Source organism: Strix aluco, chromosome Z, assembly GCF_031877795.1.
Source record: "Strix aluco isolate bStrAlu1 chromosome Z, bStrAlu1.hap1, whole genome shotgun sequence".
NCBI lineage: Eukaryota > Metazoa > Chordata > Aves > Strigiformes > Strigidae > Strix > Strix aluco.
The window spans coordinates 15,896,825-15,917,971 of record NC_133971.1 but is presented as its reverse complement, the minus strand read 5'-3'; the positions used below and the strand labels follow the sequence as shown (position 1 = coordinate 15,917,971).

Below are 21,147 nucleotides of genomic sequence, written 5' to 3'. Positions count from 1 at the left end.
TGATGTTTGAACACCTACCCGACTGCTCTGGGTGGCTGCTGATTGAATTTGAACATGAGTTAGAAGAGACTTATCACCTGACAGCTGGTTTGGTCCTAAATATCGGTCCTACATAGTTAACTATTGATTATAATCAATAATGAATCTATTAAGAAAGTTGTGCTACTGCGGCAGCTGTTTTATAGTCTGTAGTTCAATCTTCCCACTTTCAAAGTAGATGCAGTATTTCATATAGCAGAAGTATTAAGATTTGCACCATGCAGAGACTGTTTTGCATGTTTTGCAGGTTTTGCTGATCTTTGCAAAAGAAGACAACCAAAGCGATGGTTTCTGGTGGGCTTGTGACAGAGCTGGATACAGGTGCAATATTGCCCGGACTCCAGAGTCAGCACTTGAATGTTTTCTTGATAAGCACCAGGAAATAATTGTTATAGATCACAGGAACTCCAGATATTTTGATGCAGAACATATCTGCAGGTAACCTAAAGGACCTTATGCTTCTCTTGAACTTCAGAAAATACTGTTCAAAACCAAAGCTCCTAATTTTAAAAACAAATGGGAAAAAAACCACAAACAAACAAAAAATTAACCCCCAAAATAATAGTAAAATGGAAGTTTGGGGATTGAGGCTGGGAGGTTTACATATGTGTGTAGGAGGAATACAATAAGAAAAATACGCTTTTGGCAAGGCTGAGCTGTAGAATTGTCTCTTTAGGACATGGGCTTCTATGAGAGCATAAACCAGAGGTGTTGTGAAACTATCCCCTACTGTCTGTACCTGCTTCTTTCCTGGATTACTGCTGCAGCCACTGGGTCAGGCACTGTCAGCTCTTCACAAAATTTCAATTCACTCTTCTAGTCCACATGACTGTCTTGGCAGCTTTAAGGTTGCAAGCAGTTAGTATTGGAGCTCTTTGCTAAAATAGACTGTTTCAGCTAAAGTGTACATTTTGTACCATACGCCATAGTGTGCTGCTCAGCCCATTATAAGCAGTAATTTGCCATGTTTATGACAAGGAGCATTTAAACTTCAGTGTTCATCTACTTGGCCTTTTAGAAGAACTACCATCAACACAACAAATAAATGTAAAGACTGTTTATTCAGGACAGCGTGACATGTTTGAAAAGGTTATCTTTAGTGAGTAAAAGGTGAATGGTTATTCTGATAGTTGGTCATACTTTTTTTCAACTTCTCAATAGTATAGAAAATGGTAAAGTTTTGTTTTTTCAGTATTTCATAAATGATAGTTTGCTTTACTCTCTTTTCTTATGTGCATAACCCCCAAAAAATTCCCACCTCCAAATAAAATTTTACAGTATCCAGAAGGACAATGGTAAATATAAGAGAAGGTGGTGGAGATTCTTGTTTAAATTAGATAATGGGTGTTGAAAATGCATTGTATAGGCTGACCTTTCTTGGCCCATGCATTCAGGGCAGTCTGCCCCAAATAAGCCAAGTAAACTGGGCAAACCTTTGTTAGGCTATAAGAGTGGATTTGAAGAGCTGCTGTTCATGCCCAGTGCTTTTGAAGCTCTTGCCTCTTCACTACAGTGAGCAAAACCTGAGGAATCTGGTAGCAAAAGGGAAATGGATTGTCTAAGTGAGGATAGGTAGGTTTTGGCAGTGTGATATTTTCTAGCCTCAATGGTGTCTTTCAGTCCTTGTTTTCATTTATATTTTCTATAAAGATACTCAGAGTAATGATGAGAATATATGTGGTGTAACTGAGAAATTTTTGTTTCCTCAGGTCTATTCGAGCCACAAAACCATCAGAGCACACTGTAATACTTGCTGTGGTTCCACACATGTAAGTATTACTGTTTTGTGAAAGATCTTCATTTTACTCTATAGGAATGTTACATATAATAGTTATCTAATAACAGAAAGTATCTTACTAGCAAGCCTTACAGAGGAAATTTAATAATATTTTGCCTGAAATGGGTTAGTGATGTGTTATGTGGCCTATTTAAGTATTTGATAACTTTCCTTTTATACAGAGTAGTACTATCCCTACCACCTTCAGAGGATCATAATGTAATGGCTTGTATACTATGAAAAATTACAGGGCTATGTGTGGTTTCTAAAATAAAAAATTGAAAGCTGTGTATTACTTTTTAAAGGAAATAACTAGATCAAATAATACACTGTGGTTATTAGGGAACTGGGTAGTGGAGTAAATTTCAATTGTGTGGGCACTAAACTCACCAGAATGTTGTCCTGAAATCCTTATTCAGTAATTCATATCTCATGTATTCAGGCAGAATTCTTACTGACTTAAACAGATTTTTATCAAATACCTTCAAAAAGAGACCTTTCCTGTCTTTGTTAAAACCCCTGCAGTCTACTGAATCCATCCTAATTTTACTAATTTCTTAGCTCAATTAAAATATTAGGAAATAGAGTGGCAGGAGGACTACTCCTGCCAAGATCAGAAAATAGACTAAGTTTGCTGCTGAGTGAGACTTCATCTTTTATGTAATAACACTTTTTTAGATCCTTTCTCATAGGATATCATAGGATGTCTTTTATCCTCTTCATGCTTTCTTTTTGTAATGTCCTTGTACGTCTGTGAAGAGTATAGGACTTTCTGTAAAGTACCTGTCAGATCTGCTGTAGCAATAACTATCAGGTTTTAGTAATAGCTGCAAACACCTACAAAAGAAGACTATAGCATCAACTTCTGTAATAGTATGATTTTGAGTATGTATTTTATGCAAGAGTGTTCTCACTGCATTCATTATGTTTAGGTAAGTACGTCAAATTTGATACCATCTAATTCTTAAATGTTGTGTGACCATACAACTTACTAGTTCTGTTTAATATCTTTATCAATGATCTGGATGAGGGGATCGAGTGCACCCTCAGTAAGTTTGCAGATGACACCAAGTTGGGTGGGAGTGTTGATCTGCTTGAGGGTAGAAGGGCTCTACAGAGGGATCTGGACAGGCTGGTCAGTGGACTGGGGCCAATTGTGTGAGGTTCAACAAGGCTGAGCGCTGGGTGCTGCGTGTGAGTCACAGCAACCCCACACAGCTCTACAGGCTTGGGGAAGAGTGGCTGGAAAGCTGGCCAGCAGAAGAGGACTTGAGGGTGTTGGTTGACAGCCAGCTGAACATGAGCCAGCAGTGTGCCCAGGTGGCCAAGAAGGCCAACAGTATCCTGGCTTGTATCGGAACTAGCGTGTCCAGCAGGGACAGGGAAGTGATCTTACCCCTGTACTCGGCACTGGTGAGGCCACACCTCAAATACTGTGTTCAGTTTTGGGCCCTTCCCTACAAGAAAGGCATGGAGGTGCTGGAGCATGTCCAAAGAAGGCCAACGAAGCTGGTGCAGGGTCTGGAGCACAGGTCTGATGGGGAGCGGCTGAGGGAGCTGGGGTTGTTTAGTCTGGAGAAGAGGAGGCTGAGGGGAGACCTCATCGCCATCTACAGCTACCTGAAAGGAGGTTGTAGTGAGGTGGGGGTCAGTCTCCTCTCCGAAGAAACAAGTGACAGAACAAGAGGAAACAGCCTCAAGTTGCACCAGGGCAGGTTTAGATTGGATATTAGGAAAACTTTCTGCACTGAAAGGGTTGTCAAGCATTGGAACAGGCTGCCCAGGGAAGTGGTTGAGTCACCATTCCTGGAGATATTTAAAAGACTTTTGTAGACATGGCATTTAGGGACATGGTTTAGTGGTGGACTTGGCATTGTTAGGTTAACAGTTGGACTCGATGATCTTAAAGGTCTTTTCCAGCCTAAACGATTCTATGATTCTATGATTTTTTTTGTAGATCTGCTGACCAAGAAGAGACTTCCATTCTTCCCCTTCTTAATGCAGGCTTTGATAGGGTAAGTGTAAATTACATATTTAATATAGTAACATGATTGCTTCATAAATTACAGCCAGTTCTACTTCCTCAAATTGAAAACTATACATTTGCTTCTATCAAAAATTTATTGATAAGAAACCAGTGGTAGTTGATTGGGTATTCTTTTCTTTTCAACAGTGTATCCAAGAAGCACATGAAATAAGAGAAGCTGTGATCTAGCTAATCCTTCCAGAATAAACAGGAGTAATGAGATGAACTTCTTGTGGTCTGGGTGGGTGGTGGGTGCGTTTTGTTTATGTCTGCATCAAAAAAACAATGATGGGGGACCCTGATTAATGTGTGCTGCATATTGCAGCATGCTAACTAGTCACCCAGGTATCTCTGTGTGCCTCATACTGCTGGGATTCCTCCTTTAAAGGAACTACTAACCTAGTCCAGCTCCTCCTGATGTAAAGAAGAATTTTTTTTTCCTTGAGGTTTGTTGTGTTGTTTTGCACCTGTTCTTCTCAGGGCAGTGTTAGAGGCTTTCTTGTACAGGTAGCAGAAGGGAAGGTAACTTTGTACTGTTTCTCAAAGCAGCTTTGTAGGAGAGAGCAGAAAGGCAGGATTTCTCAGCTTTAAAATTAAGGTTCAGTTGCTTACCCTCTTCCAACCTTTGTGTGAGTGGCTTTGGAAAGATATTAATGTTATGTTAATGTAATATGAATCATCTGTAATATTAAAGTTAGCCATTTATAAGAAATGTTCTATCACTGAAGTGATAGAAGCACATCAGTGGACACTGTAATTGGGGAGTAATAACTATATATAGCTAAACAATTAACTGTAGTAAGGAAAATGAGAGAAGGAAGAGAACTAACCCAAGCAGAATCTCATGCTGATATGCTCATACTGAATTCAGTATCTGAGATAACTCATATTTAGCTTGACTTTCTTCGCAAAGCAGAACATGCACCAGAGTCACCATTTGCAGATCATCTCCAAATAGAAGTAATAGATCTTGCCTCTCCTGCAAGTGTATTGTTGGGGCAAAAGCATTAAAGGCAAGAGCATTTCTGAAGGGCTTAGATGCTCCAAAAATTGGAGAAGTTGAGGCCAGGAGAAAGGTCAGCACAAGAATGCCAGTGCTTTCTTAGTGCAGTTTTCTCTCTCAGAAAAAAAGTATTTAATATTTTTTCAAATAAGTCTTTATTTCTTCTCAACTCTGGTGTTTTGTTTAAAAACAATGCAGGGCAGTATGTTTTGTGGGCTAGATTATAACTGTAGGTGTAGTACTGAGTAGAGCCAGAGGAGACACTGTGCAGCTCTAAGACACATCTCAGTGGCACACTGTCTGCCTAGGAAAGTAAAATCTTTTTGCACCTGACAGCTGCTCTAACCATTCCCTCTAGCTGTCCTGAATTTATCAGAAAGCTTGCATAATATAGTAATTCCCTACTGGAATTATTTTCAAGCCTTTAAAACACGTCTGATGTCAAAGATCCTATTTTTGCAGTGGGGTGAACATAGGAATTATTTCTGCTTGGATGGGGATCAGTAGGAACTAAATCCATTAACACAAAAAAACCACACACACACACAAAGATTTAAAAATACCCTTCTTCAAATAGAGGAGTATTTGCAGGGAATCTCTTCCTCAGCAGCAAAATGAAATTTAATTTTGAAAATCTTATCTGTTAAAATTATAAGTTTCTCTTCCATATTTTTATTTTTACAGTCTAACCTTTCTGGTAGCTTTATTTTGCATTATCACTATTCATCTTATCAGCATTTGTCCTATTTTTTCTCATTGTCTTCCTCCTCTTTCCTTGACAAAACACTGAATGCAATCACTCTGTCTGATGGTGGCTGTCTTCTAAATGCAGCTCCAACTTGATTAGTAAAGAGTCTGAGCTTCTAGCTAAATCATCTGTCACCTTTTTACAGAGTTTTGTAGACAAAACCAGGCTTTTTACATCAGGTTTGAATCTAAAGATTCTGAAGAACTCCTTTAATCTTTTGGGGGGCATACTTTTGGAAATAACCATAAATATTTTTCATGCAGTGAATATCTGATTAATCTGCTTTAAAATATTCTGTTGCCTTCATGTGTACTTACAATAAAGTAATATCTTTCTGTGTGTACCTATAGTATATATTGTAAGTAGTCCTAAAGAAATCACTTTTGATTTCTTATAATTAAATCAGTGATGACTGATCACTATCCAGATCTGGATCACTATGATCACTAAAAGATCTTATGAGAGAGATTTTGGGAGTCTTTTCTGTTAATTTTATGAATTCCTTTGGTATTTTTCTTTATGCTGAGTTATTTGTTTTTTCTTCTCCCTTCTCAAAAAATATTATTTTATTATAACTTCTGGGTTTTTTTCCCTATATCAGTAACATCTTTTGTGTTTGTATATTAATGGTGTTGTTAATGCAGTACATTTATTATGCTGACTTTTTTTTCCTCTCAGCCTCATAAATCTAGTAGTGATGGCCTACTTAGGATGGACTAATTTAAATAAGTGATTTGGCTTACTGACTGATTTTTAACTATGATTTATATTAGCAAAAAGGGGACCTTAATATTTGCTGTTACTCAATTACAATCTTATCTTGTATTTTGAACTTCTTTTCTTAAACAAATGTTGATTCTCATTGATCAGTTACTATTAAAACTTTCTGGTTTTCAGCAAAATAAATCTTTAATGTTAAACCTAGCACTACTTGCTGAGCAAGAAGAATGATGCATTCCTTCTAGCTGATTACTCTTGCGGCTTGTGTCAAGTTCTGTATAGGATGACAGTGGAATCCAATTATAATGAAGTAAAATGTAGTTTAAGAGTATATGTTAGTTAAATCAAAATGTACTGCATAAATACTAAACTTTTTTAAGAGAAAGTATTGATGTCTGCTTTCTAATATTTGATATTTAATAGATCTTCATCATCTTGTGCATTTAGATGCACAGATTCAAAAAAAGCAGGAAACATTTCCTTTTTCTGACCTCAATTGATTTCTCAGCTTTGAATGAGCCAGTGATGAATGGCATTAGTACTATAAACTTAAATAAAGAGATTCTTTGCATCTGCAGAAGACTATACAACAGTTAAGAGCAGATTTAGCACTTCAACAAGCTGCAATTCTTGGTTCTTAGCCAAAGGTTTGTGCTGAGATAGTGATTGATTTTTGTTGGTAAACAGCAGTGGTTAAATTTTGTCAGTAAATAGCACCACTTTAAAATTCAGTTTATAAAGACCTTTAGTATGTTCTAGTAAGTTTAGTTTGTAAAATAGGTTGCCATCATTGTTAAATTATATATTATTGATAAATGTTTTTATATTGTTTTAAATTTAGCACAAGCATATTTCAATATTTAAAAGAACACCCTGAAACTGAAAATCTAAATCTTACAGTGCTGTAGAAGACAAGTTTGCTTGTAGGCAGTTTGTTATGCAAAAACACCTTTGTTTTTGACAACTTGATATTGTGCCTGTTGGTTTCCCATGTGTTCATTTAGTGTGTGAAGTGAGAATTACAGAAATATTTTAAGATCTTAATGTTAAGAAGTGAAGCAGACCCATGTCAACAGTTACTTTTAATTTTACTTTTTCACATTTTTCTGGCAACTTGAGATTAAGCCATTGGTCCCCAAAACACAATTTTTCATAGAGGGGAGAAGCATTGATTTCTTAAAAGCTGTTTGTTCCTCGGAGGTTTGAGTGCTGCCTCTTGACTTGCTGTGCTGTGAAAACTAGTGACAACAGAGGGTATTTTCTGTGAAAACTGGAGTTGGTGCCTGAATTTGTAAAGAAGTGATTTAGCTCTTCATAGCATAAGTTTACTAATGAGCAGTAAACTTTAACTGAGGTCAGAGAATCTAATTCTTTTGTATCAACATAATTTTTCTGATTTCAGCAGGACGAAGCACAAGACCTTTCAGACTACTACCTTTCCCTAACAAAGAGAGGACATTCTCTCCTGTCTGAAGTATATAAAAGATTGTTAACTGTTTTCAGCACGCTCCTTACTTTATATACTTTTCTGCGCTTCTGAATTCACAGTGACAGCTTAGTGAGATTACTAATGGAGCAAAGTTACCATCAGAGGTTCAGCTGCAATATTTGCTTGAAAACAAATGAAATGCCAAATGTAATTATTTTTTTTCTTTTTCTAGCATGTATGTTTTATGTCTCTAAGGTATTCCATTTCCATTCTGAATTAAGGGCAGATGTTTAAAATGAAACATCAAGGGTATACTGGTTTTGTGTGAGACTGTGTTTGGGTTTTTCTAGATTACCTGTTTCTAACTGGGTTGCCAAAATCAAATGGGAAAATTCACGGTTGAGGTTTTAGCATAAATTTATACTTGCTTTGTATTTAGATAGCCATGTTGTCTTAAGAACTAGAAAATCATTCCTTGGGAAAATATGATTACTGGACACAAAAGGTACAACTAAAGCTTTTTATTTCCACCGAATCACAGGATGGTTGAGGTTGGAAGGGACCTCTGAAGGTCATCTTGCCCAATCTCCCTGCTCAAGCAGGGCCACCTAAAGCAGGTTGCCCAGGACCATGCCCACACAACTTCTGAAGATCTCCAAGGATGGAGAGTCCGCAACCTCCCTGGGCAACCTGTGCCAGTGCTCAGTCACCCTCACAGTAAAAAAAGTTTTTCCCAATGTTCAGAGGGAACATCCTGTGTTTCCATTTGTGCCCATTGCCTCTGGTCCTGTCACTGGGCACCACTGGAAAAAGGCTGGCTCTGTCTTCTTACACTCTCTCTTCAGATATTTCTATACCTTGATGAGGTCCCCCCTTGAGCCATCTCTTCTCCAGACTGAGCAGTCCCAGCTCTCTCAGGCTTTCCTCACAGGAGAGATGCTTAATCACCTTCATGGCCCTTTGCTGGTCTTGTGCCAGCTTTCTTTGTAAGGTTAGAGTTTTAGATGTAGGAAGAGAAGTAACAGTTTAAAACTATTCCAATCTATTTCATGCACTCTTGATTTGTCTTCCAGCAATTCATGGAGAATAGCAGCATAACTGCTTGTTACAATGAACTGGTTCAAATAGAACATGGGGAAGTGCGATCTCAGTTCAAATTACGGTATGTAGAAGTGTAAGAAACTGCAAACATCAACCGCTTGGTCTACGTAATTGTATCAGGTTACTTTCTGCTTCTTCCCAGCTATGCATATATGTGCTTTGCATCTGTCTGTTAACTAATATACTATGCCCTTATTTCTTCCTTCTGTTATTTTGTAAAGAACATATTTAAGTACCTTAGTAACTGGTACCCTAAGAAAGCTTGGTCTGTGTATGTTTCATTCACTGGTGGTTTAAGTGACAGTTTCCTTAGTGCAAAATTCAGTACATGTCCTTTATTCTGATGCTTGCTTGTGTCCCATGTGTCCTGAGGTACCCATACTGAATTTGGCAATGTTCTAGCAGCCATTACTTCCAGCATTACAGTCAGGGCAAGATCCTTTAGCGGAAATATTGCAGAACAAAGACTTTGGCTTGTTTATTTGCAAGGGTAGCATTTTAAAAATGCAGTCTTGTGTGTAAGGTTTATGGGCTGCAAATTTATATGACTGTAAAACTTCATGAAGTCATTCTTGATCTCCTGTGTGTGAGATTTCCTATCTGATAGCTTGAGCTGAATGCAATCTTGATCCATCTTCTCATACCCTGAGTTTTTATTTTCTTGCTTGGGCAAGACTGTGCAGACCAGAAGCACAGTCTTTTATCTTAGTGAGAAATTAATTACTTTCATTCTCTTACTACTTTTTCTTTAATGTGAATATTTTTATATTTAATACAGGTGCTTATACATGCATGTAAATATGTTTGCAGTTCAACTATATGGAAAAAAAAGCCCTTGAAGTTGAGTGCCATGCAGAGAAGGTGTAGTTCCCTGGGTGTCATAAATTAATTCCAGCTCCATCTACAGAAAATGCTATCACTCTGCAGGTTTCAGGTGTCTCTATTTAAGAAGTACATTTTTCTAAGATTTTCTTTGCCAACTGGTCCCAAAATGACTTCGTGTTCAAGTGACTACATGTTGGTGCATGCCGAATGCAATTACAGTAAAATTTTCAGGGAAAAAATTGAATTTGGGCTCACAGCTTTTACTAAGTGTATTCCAAAACTGGGCAGAAAAATAAACCAGCTGTAAAATCTGTGAAGTTAATTAGGTGTTATGGTGGTCCTGGCTTGGTTTGTTGTTCAGTTGTAAATGCAACATGAAATGAGTGACTTCTGAATTAAGTCAGCATAGATCAGAAACATCAGTTTTATTTATAAAGATTAAGCTGTCATTCATACACACAATGCTTGTAGTTTATGTTTTATTTCAAGAAGAAGATGCAAATACAGTTTGAGCATCTTTACATGAGTAGTATCAATTATGAGTGCAGATAATTAAAACTCCAACACAGGGAGCATGATTCATACCGGCTACCATATTTTTCTGCAAGTTTATTTATAGTGATCACCAAAAAAATCTTAAAATTCATTAAAATTGAAAGAAAACAATGTCAGTCCCCAGCAGCATTTCATCTACTGACAGTTCTTTTATCCATATTGTTTATGGAAACAGGACTATACCACCCACTTGTAATTCTGCTTACTTTTCATCTCTTGAATATAGTTACATAAAAGCCTACATGTGAGCCTACTTCCTTTTAATTATGTAAGTAACAACATTATATAAAATGTACTCTGCATTATCATGTGTTTTGTATATTGATAATACACATTATATATATTTATGTGTGTGTATATATATTTACATCACCTCTGAACATGACTGGACTGGGAATCTTTGGCAGCATTGCAAAATATGGTGAAAAGAAACCTGGTGTTTTTGGGTTTGCTACTGCTACTGCCAGATGCAGTCCCAGAATAGTTAGGGAGTTTAAAGATTTTAATAGTTGCAGGCACAGGGTAGCTAAATAGGTAAATACTCTTGGTGGTGTAACACGTACAAGTAATGCTTATAAGCAACACTTGTACTAACATCTGGGGGCACAAAGTAGCTTTTTAAAAGATAAACTTTCTGAAAAGGTGCATTTGTAACTTTGGGAAGCTGATGTCTTGCAACAGAGAATTTCTTCCTACCTCTGCCTGACTAGGCAGGTGCTCTAAATGAATTTGCCATTAAAAACTAAGCAGAACTCGTGTTTGGTAATGCTATTTGGTTATAATTTGTTTTCATCCATGTGGTTTAATTAAGTGGGAAAAAAAGTTTTGCACTCTGTGTCAATCCCACTGGGTCTCTGATCTGTTTGCTGTCTCAGTAGGTCTTCTATACAGCTGTGTAAAAGTGAAAGGGAAGAGAGAATATTTTCAGAAAGTTAGTCGATGGAATTAAACCCGATGGAATTAAAAAGGATATTTCAGGTGTTCAGATACAACAAAAGCATGGTGAAAAGGTAGGACCAGCCCAAGAAAGCAGTATATGAGTTCATGTAAGTAGTAAGAAGTGTCTTTCCATTCCAAGCAGGGACTCTGCTTTTCCATGTAGCTTCTTCTGGTTTGAAGCTTGATTGGACATCTGTGGGAGGTGTGTATCAGTCAGAGAGGATATGGGCCATTTAAACTTGTAATTTTGCTGTCTTGTTGCCAGATCAAACAAAAATACTAAGGTTTGAATAGTGCAAACATAACTGTGTGTTTTCTTGCATGAAGTTTACGTAATGACATGTGTTAGCAGCTGGTGTACAGACGGGCATCTATCACTGAGATAAATCAGTTGTTTCACACAGCACAGAATCACACTTTGAAGCCGGCTTGGACTGCTAGAAAATCACTTGTAAAGTCACATTGGGAGCTCCTTTTATTGTATGAGCTGTAGCACTGCTGTCATCTTCTGTATACAACACTATTTGCTACAAATCTTCATCTGTGAGGCTGCTTGTCTATGGTTCTGTGTATATTTCTTTGTGTATCCTATTTGTTTTTGAGTTACTTCCATGATGAGCAGAACTAGCAGTGTCCTGTATTTCTTAATTCTCTAGTCATCAGTATTAATTCATACCTCACTATGCAGTCTATGAGCAAGATGTTCCTTTTAGGTAACAACCGTATACAGAAATAAGTTTATGTATGGTGCATTTATGCTCCTTGCAACGAGAGGTAAGTAGAAGATAATGAGCTTGTGCTTAGTCCATATCAAGGATGAAGTAGTGACATCTATCAAAGCAAGTATGCCTGGGTTGTTTCTTTTAGTAGGCACTTTCTGTGTATATATATATATAACTTTGTGGGTTTTTCTGGTATTAGCAGTCTATATTAGTGTTAATCCTATCCTATGTAAATTACAATTTAAGCAATTTAGATTTTGTAGCGAGAAGGTCAGGCTTTTGTTTTCCTGCATTGGTTCAAGGATAGCCATGAAAAAAATGGGAAACAGAGATCATTTTGTTCCTTAATAAAGATCAGGATGTATGGAATTCAAACCACTGAATTATTACTTGGAAGCAGGAAAATTGATATTTTTCTGACTAGGACTTTGAGATGGCTTAAATTTCTTCCTTTAATTATGTTGTATTACAACTTCTTTGACAGTACCAATCTATCTGAAAACTTCATCTGTATCTGCTGTGGTGGTTTTTGTGTTCCCTGTCTTTAATGTTCACAAAACTTTCTATTCTGAGACAGGTGGGATGCAGCTGTCCCAGAGGTGGAAAAGGATTCTGGGGCAGGAGTTAGCAGGGCTTATTGACAGGGCTTTAAACTAGATATGAGGGTGAAGGGGGAGATAACTGGGCCTGTTAGGAATAAGCTCAAGGGAAGCATACCAAGGCTTGAGGGATGGTGGACTAGTGAGGGCTCTCCCTCTGCCATTTCATTTGAGAGAAGGGAAAGATGTTTAGAAATCATGGAAGCACCTGAGAAGGGTCTGGTAGGAAATGCCCACACTCACAAAAAGGTGTTGGATTCATTAGCTCATCTCAAGTGCATCTATACCAATGCAGGCAGTATGAGCAACAAACAGGGGGAGCTTGAAGCCATGATGCAGTACGAGAACTATGACATAGTAGCTATCACAGAAACGTGGTGGGATGCCTCACACGACTGGAGTGCTGCAATCGATGCCTACAAGCTCTTCAGGAGGGATAGACAGGGAAGGAGAGGCGGTAGAGTGGCCCTGTATGTTAGAGAATGCTATGAGAGCTCAGAAATCAAGTATAGTGATAACGGGGTTGAGAGTGTTTGAATTAGGTTAAGGGCCAATAAAGCAGATCTTGCTGTGGGAGTCTGCTATAGACCTCCCAACCAAAGCAGTGAGGTGGATGAAGCTTTCTATAAACAGTTGGGAGAAATCTCACGGTCACTTGCCATTGTTCTTGTGGGGGACTTTAACCTCCCAGGTATCTGCTGGGATCACAGCACAGCAGAGAGGGAACAATCCAGGAGATTCCTGGAATGTGTGGAGGATAACTTCCTCATACAGCTGGTGAGTGAGCCGACCAGGGAAGGTGCCCTCCTGGACCTGCTTCTTGTGAACAGGGAAGAGCTTGTGGGGGAAGTAAAGGTTGGAGGCTGTCTAGGTTGCAGTGACTGTGAGATGATTGAGTTTTCAACCCTTGGAGAAACGAAGAGAGGGGTTAGTAAAACTGACGCCTTAGACTTCCGGAGGGCAAACTATGACCTGTTCAAAAGACTGATTGACAAAATCCCTTGGGAGGCTGCCCTGAAGGAAATGGGAGTCCAGGAAGGCTGGACATACTTCAAGAGAGAAGTCTTAAAGGCACAGGAGCAGGCTGTTCCCGCGTGCCCAAACACAAGCAGGTGGGGAAGGAGACCGGCCTGGCTAAACAGGGACCTTTGGCTGGATCTCAAGAACAAAAGGAGAATCTATGACCTTTGGAAGACAGGCCATGTCTCTGATGAAGACTATAAAGTTGTAGTGAAGCTATGCATGGAGAACATTAGGAGAGCCAAAGCGCAGCTAGAGCTCAACTTCACTACAGCTGCTAAGGATGATAAAAAATGTTTCTATAAATTCATTAACAGCAAAAGGAGGATTAGAGAAAATCTCCCTCCTTTATTGGATGCAGAGGGAAACATGGTAACAAAGGATGAGGAAAAGGATGAGGTGCTCAATGCCTACTTTGCCTCAGTCTTTAGCAGTGGAACTGGCTGTTCCCTGGACACCCAGCCTCATGAGCTGGGAGATGGGGAGGGGAAGCAGAATGAGGTCAGCACAATTAAAGAGGAAGTGGTCAGAGACCTGCTACTCCACTTGGATGCACACAAGTCTGTGGGACCGGTTGGGTTACACCCAAGGGTGCTGAAAGAGTTGGCAGATGTGCTCACCAAGCTGCTTTCCATGATTTGCCTGAAGTCATGGCTAACTGGGGAGGTCCCATTGGACTGGAGGGTGGCAAATGTAACACCCATCTACAAGAGAGGCAGAAAGGAGGATCCGGGCAACTATAGACCTGTCAGTCTGACCTCGGTGCCAGGGAAGGTCATGGAGCAGGTCATCTTGAGTGCCATTAAAAGTCATATAGTGGACAACCAGGGGATCAGGCCTAGTCAGCATGGGTTTATGAAAGGCAGGTCCTGCCTGACAAACCTGATCTCCTTCTATGACAAGATGACCTGACTATCGGATGAGGGAAAAGCTGTGGATATTGTCTACCTGGGTTTTCAAAAAGCATTCGACACAGTTCCTCATAGGATTCTCATAGAAAAACTAGCTGCCCATGGCCTGGATGAGCGAACGGTCTGCTGGGCCAAGCACTGGCTGGATGCACGGTCCCAGAGAGTGGTGGTCAATGGAGCTAAATCCAGCTGGCGGCCGGTCACAAGTGGTGTTCCTCAGGGCTCGGTGTTGGGACCATTTCTGTTCAACATCTTTATTGATGATCTTGATAAGGACATAGAGTGTATCATCAGTAAGTTTGCAGATGACACCAAGTTAAGCAGGAGTGTCGATCTGCATGAGGATAGGGAGGCTCTACAGAGGGACTTGGATAGATTGGATTGGTGGGCCAACGTCAACGGGATGAGCTTCAACAAGGCCAAATGCCAGGTCCTGCACTTGGGCCACAACAACCCCCTGCATCGCTACAGGCTTGGGGAGGTGTGGCTGGAGAGCTGTCTGGAAGAGAAGGATCTGGGGGTTCTAATTGACAAGCAGCTGAACATGAGCCAGCAGTGTGCCCAGGTGGCCAAGAAAGCCAACGGCATCCTGGCTTGTATTAGAAATAGTGACCAGCAGAAGTAGGGAGGTGATAGTCCCCCTGTACTCTGCACTGGTGAGGACACACCTGGAGTATTGTGTCCAGTTTTGGGCACCTCAATACAAGAGAGATATCAAGGTGCTGGAGCGAGTGCAGAGGAGGGCAGCAAAGCTGGTGAAGGGCCTGGAGAACAAATCCTGTGAGGAGCGATTGAAGGAGCTGGGACTGTTTAGTTTGAGGAAGAGAAGGCTGAGGGGAGACCTCATCACTCTCTACAACTACCTGAAAGGACATTGTAGAGAGGTTGGTGCTGGTCTCTTCTCACAGGTGATTAGTGACAGAACAAGGGGCAATGGCTTTAAACTGCAACAGGGGAGGTTCAGACTGGACATTAGGAAAAAAATTTTCCCAGAAAGAGTGGTCAGACAGTGGAATAGGCTGCCCAGGGAGGTGGTGGAGTCACCATCCCTGGATGTGTGTAAGGGTCATTTAGATGAGATGCTGGGGGATATGATTGGACTCAATGATCCCAAGGGTCTTTTCCAACCTGAATGATTCTGTGTGATTCTGTGATGTAAAAGCCATTTGTTATTCTGACTGCTAATTGTTAGTTTCTGCTAGAGCATGTTTGGGGAAAGAAATATACTGTTAAGGTGCTGCAGTGCCCATGAGCAATTTTACTATGTGATCTGCAGTAAAAACATGTTAACAACAGGGGTGTCTGAAGCTGAATTTCCTGAAGAAAAATCATAATGGAGATAGTGACATGGTTTGGTCCAAATAATGTGCTACTTTGTGATTCACCAATAAGTACAATATAATAATGTATTTATAGTGAGCAAGACGTTCTAACAATTAAACTAATGTGAGTCATTTGTTAATTTCAGGGCTTGTGATGCAGTGTTTACAGCATTAGACCATTGTCAGGAAGCTATAGAAATAACCAGTGAAGATCATGTCATTCAGGTAGGGGGAAAAAAACTTAACTATTTTGTAGAACTTGGAGTGAGGAACCCTGAAGAGATCTTTGCTCAGTAGTTTCTGTTCTGTTTCAGTATTTTAGTTTTGTTGCCTATGTGCAATAAGCTGCCTTATTTCTGGATGCTGCACATTGACGCCCGCTGAATTTTTAAGACTTTTCCTTCAGTAACTTTATTTAGATGATAATGTTGCTTATAATGTTTATGATTTAGATGGTAATGTTGATTATGGTAAAACCAGTATGAAATCTGTAGCAGAACTAGATAACCTGAACAGTAAAGAGTTCTGTTCTGTTTCTTTGCTTTCTGATAACTGCTTACATATCACCTTCTGTGTTCCACTCCCTACTTGAACAAAATGTTTCAACATTACATAATAGTTTTATATGAAAAACACTGAACTGTAGGGCTGTGTGCTTATGGCTTTAGATGTATAAATTTTAACACTTTCATAGTTATATCTGAGTAATTATCCTTTAAGTATGTTCTTTTTCATCTTATCCTAAAGTACTTCTGTTTTGGCAGTATGTTAATCCAGCCTTTGAACGGATGATGGGGTATCAAAAGGGAGAGCTTATTGGCAAGGAACTTACTGAACTACCAAAAAGTGATAAAAACTGTGCAGATCTTCTAGACACTATCAACACATTTATTAAAAAAGGAAAGGTAAGCAAATAAAATAAACTCATGCAAAATTGATTTAGATTTCTATTCTGCTTTATTTTTAATGCTCTAGGTTTAAAAACAGAAGATGTGGTTTTCATGAGTGCACATGTAAGACCAGAATTCTGCTCCTCAGATGTCTTAGGAGCACTATAGCCAATGCCTCAGACAAGAGACTACAGATTCCTTTATCTTTGCTTTTAGGATCTGACTGAACGCCTCTACCAATTTATTGGCTTAAAATCAATATAAGAACGTTTTCTGTGTTTCTGTTTTGCTTAGAGCCCATGGAGCCTTTATTAGTTGGAATACAACAATTTGTCCCCCAGTCAGTCTCTCGGGTTGCTACATCATCCAACCAAAAGGTTTAAAACTGTTCTGTTATAACTGCAGAGCCCTCATTGACTACATGCTTTAAGCACCATGTGGCATAATCAGTTGTGACCAAAATATATCAGCACCCAGTGGGGTTTGGTTTTTTGACTAGTTAGAATATCTGCAGTGCACTGTGAACTCCTGTCATGGTGGTGATGGAACACAAAAGCGCCACATGTTCCTGGCCATACGTTCCCCTAATACATATAGCAGTCTCTTATCCCATCTCCCATGGGTTGCAGAAGTACCTCTCACCCTTCCCTCTCTCCTTTTGCTTCATGAACTTTGTGGAGCTCTTGAGCCTCTTCCAGCAATGATCTGAGCTTTGGTGATCACTGTCTGGAATTGTCTGCAGGTTCACCTTGGTTAATTAGCATTACTTGCAGGTCACTCTTGCTTTGCTCCTCCTTATTTATATAGGCTGCCCAGTTGCTAGCACTGCCTGCTCAAAGGCCCTGTGTGTCTTCTGCATCTGCCCATCTTTGTGATGGAGAAGGTATCTTCCACTCATTTTCCAACTTCATCCTATTCTGCTGCTGACTAGTTCCCTCCTTAAAATCCCTCTTCTTTGAGGTGGTAAGGAGAGAGAAGCCTTCTGCTTTATCTTCCTTTATTCTCCAATCCATACCAGAGGATATTTTTTTATCTCTGCATCAGTGGACTGCTTAATGAGGGTGCATATATGGCTCTTGATTAGCCTGCAGTCCTCTTGATGCTTTCCTGTAGCAGTGGGAATGGAGGGAAGATTAGTGGCCAGTCAGAAAATGGGCATTTGCATGGCAGAGCAGGATAAAAGATGCCATGAAGAAATTGTTTCTTCATGGTTGGTGTCTTGGTGTCCAGAGTGCCTTGGATATCCATGGTCATGGGAAAACAGTCATGGAGTGAGAATAGGCTATTTGTTACCTGAGGTTAGTTGAAGGGCATCCTTAGGTGAAGGGCTTCTGAAATTTATCATACATATCACTTGATGACTGACAACTTCAAATCTGAATGGTGCTCAACACAGAGTTTGATTCTGCTGCTCCCAAGGGAGATATTCTTTGGATGTGTTGCAGCCACCACTGCTTATGGTGGTGTTGCGTTAAGAGTATGTGGCTGAGGGAGGCTCTCCTGTTGAGGTTCAGAAAGGACCCCCTTGCTTTCTAAACTCATCAGAGAGAAGCCTGGGTGTGGCTAGGTCCAGTCTTAGTCCCATACTTGGTCTAATGGATTATGCGTGTAGCCACTTATCAGAGTCAATGTTTGCCTGTTTCAGAGCCCTCTCAAGGACTTTCTCTGAGACAGTTTCACAAAGTTGAAAAAATATGTGATTTATTAAGGTGACAGATACAACAGATTCAGAATTGCCATTGATAAATACACTTACTACAAGAATCGAGTTTGAGTTAATAGTTCAGTGCTTTTGTTAAGAAAATTTTCCTGGGTAATATCAGATGTAGTCAGAGGCTCAAATCTTACCAGTCATCCCTGCCTGGGGAGGGGAGAGGTTCAGGCCCATCGACCCATCCAATAGTTGGAGTTCTTGTCCTCAAAATGGAGGTTTCTAAATACCAGATTTATACTCTTGGCAAGGTGGGGCCAACTCATTTATTGTGTGCGGATTGGCTCTTAACAAGGTTTGTCGCATTGCTGACCAGAAGAAAGGAGTAAGAGGTGGTCAGTGCAGAGGCACAACTGTTCTGCTGGCTTTGCTGAAGCAACGTTGGGCATTGAGGCCTCTGCTTCACCCCAGATATCACTCAGTTGCTAATTACTGGGCTTTGGAGTGATAGACTGCAAACCCTCACACCAGTCCTGTCCTTGATCAGAGAACAAGTTGCTCAACTCCCATCCTTGGTCAGGTTGGGTGCTTATCAGTACAAGACAAGCACACTGCATTCTTTCTGCATTCCTACACCAACAAGCCTGGTAATTCTCCACAGGTGGTACCTAGCAAGAATGTTTGTAACCCCTCAAAGAGGATGGTTCCTACAGTTCTTCTGTGTACTCTCTCACAAGAGAAACATTTACACTGTTCTTACATTAGCTAATGCCTGTTAAATGTGCTACTTTATATTAATAAATTTTGCACTATTTTTAAAAATGCAAACATTAAATAATATGTAATTTTTTACTATGTAAGGACTATGTAATAATAAGTGAATATTTGATTGAAAGCTATGTATTCTTAAATTCTGTCTCTGTTGTGTGTGTTGGCTTAGGAGTGGCAAGGAGTTTACTATGCAAGAAGAAAATCAGGAGACAGTATCCAGCAGCATGTGAAGATTACACCTGTGACTGGTCAAGGAGGGTAACTAACTTGTCCAGAACATGATTGTTTTCTGGTTTTTAGGTCCTTCTCTCTGTTTTCCCCATCTGTAAGTTTGATGTGAACCTCCATGTATTTAGTAGCAGGGTGATGATATAACTGCTGACTTCAAGCAATGTAGAAAGAATAAGCAAAGTTGAGAGGTCATGTTCTTTGATGATGTTTGTCCATTTTGGTGTCATCATATGCTGGCTAAAAGAATTGTACAGTCATAATAATTAATAGTGTTACTAGCAAGCTGATGTTTAGGTTCATCCTACCATGCATTTCTTTATGAAATTATTCTACACTAACCAAAATGTTAGTCACCAGTCAGCTGGAAGGATCAGCAGCTGGGTGATCCTCTTATTTGTGTGTGTGCTTGTATGTGTGTGCACCTGCAGTGTAGTATGGGCACATTGCCAAATCCTGCTCCCAGATGTGCAGGTGAACTCCTGCAGGAGGAAAAGGATCAGGTGTCCTGGGACAAAAACACAACTGTGACACCAAAGGAGCACTTGTCACCCAGTCATCTGTTTGGTGTTGGGTTTGGTATCTTGTTTTATGAGGGTGTTGAGACCTCTGCTTTAGAAAATTGCAACGTATCACTTCTCTCTTTACTATTTGATATGGTAACAAGTGATTATTCCTGTTGCTAGGAAAATAAGACACTTTGTGTCCATCAAAAGGCTGCATTGTACCAATGAAAACAACAAACAGGTATCATATTTCTTTCATGTCATCATTTTCATTGCTTTTAGTAAACTGATATTTTTTGGTTTAGAATTTGATATTTTTCCAAGAGGATGCAATCTGTATTGTCAACGAGATTCTCATTGATTGTTGGAGCAAGCAAGAAAACTTCAGCACTTGCATGGGCTATTGTAATTTTGCAGGACTGCTGAATAGACAAAGAAAGGCTTTAAATCTCTGGAGCATGCATATGACAGTTGAGTCCGTGGTACTGTGGAGCAACATAGACCATAGTCCAAAGGGAGTTCAGGGGCTTTTTTCTAGAGCTGCTCTTGCCAGTCTGATCTGGTGTATTTATGTCTAATAATGGCCTATGGTCAGCTGTCACAAGGTTTGCCAATGTGTCGTTCCCAAATAAAGTGTAGCCTTCATGCTGGACCTAACACATTGCATGCTCATCAGAACATGTTTTGTGGAGAGTTGTAATCCAAGTCATAACCCAGGTAATCCAGCAGTAGCAGCTGTCTCTGCAGTCCAGGCATATATCCATGCATGCAGGTCCTGCAACAAAGCAGGTGGCATGGGGAGTTGTTTGTCGTATGCTCATGGTTCACTCCCTCTGAAAGTGTCTGAAACAAATGAACATATCACATGCTTTGTCTCAAAAATACTCTAGTACATGGCCTGTAGAGTAAAGAAGTTTGGACTTTTGTGAGCAAAGGAACGAAATCTATCTTTAGTCTGTGGTCTGCAGGGGTGAGATAGAAAGTGGGGATCATGGGAAGTAGCCGGCAACATTTTAGACTGAGCGTGCTTGGGAAACATATGTTTCCATGTTCTTTAGGGGACGGGTCTTCGAATTTGGGGGTTTTGGGTATGTATTTGTTTTTTGTCATTTTAGAGCAGTGATGGTGACGTATAGGAATTCTGTTTTTTTCATTTTAGAGCAGTGATGGTGACGTATAGGAATATCTATATTATATCCATGAGACCTCTTAGAGTTACTTTTGTAGCAATACTAATGTGATGGTATCAATCCTGATCAACATTTGGACACAGCAGTCTTCCTGAAATCCATGCCTGAATAGTTGCAGCAGTAGAACTTTTCTCTGCCCTAAAAAAATACTAGGTTTCTCTTCAAGCCAATTCTT

General features: G+C 39.8%; 1 protein-coding gene across 1 annotated transcript in view; it reads left to right on the top strand.

The window, feature by feature from the left end:
- PDE8B (phosphodiesterase 8B) overlaps window positions 1-21,147 on the top strand; it is a 46,912-nt gene that overhangs the window by 4,507 nt on the left and 21,258 nt on the right. Inside the window, exons 2-9 of the mRNA XM_074813165.1 lie at window positions 287-477; window positions 1,749-1,808; window positions 3,774-3,831; window positions 8,816-8,904; window positions 15,883-15,961; window positions 16,501-16,641; window positions 19,218-19,306; window positions 19,963-20,023. Of these exons, the coding sequence (XP_074669266.1) occupies window positions 287-477; window positions 1,749-1,808; window positions 3,774-3,831; window positions 8,816-8,904; window positions 15,883-15,961; window positions 16,501-16,641; window positions 19,218-19,306; window positions 19,963-20,023 (768 nt within the window). The remainder of the gene's footprint in view (window positions 1-286; window positions 478-1,748; window positions 1,809-3,773; window positions 3,832-8,815; window positions 8,905-15,882; window positions 15,962-16,500; window positions 16,642-19,217; window positions 19,307-19,962; window positions 20,024-21,147) is intronic.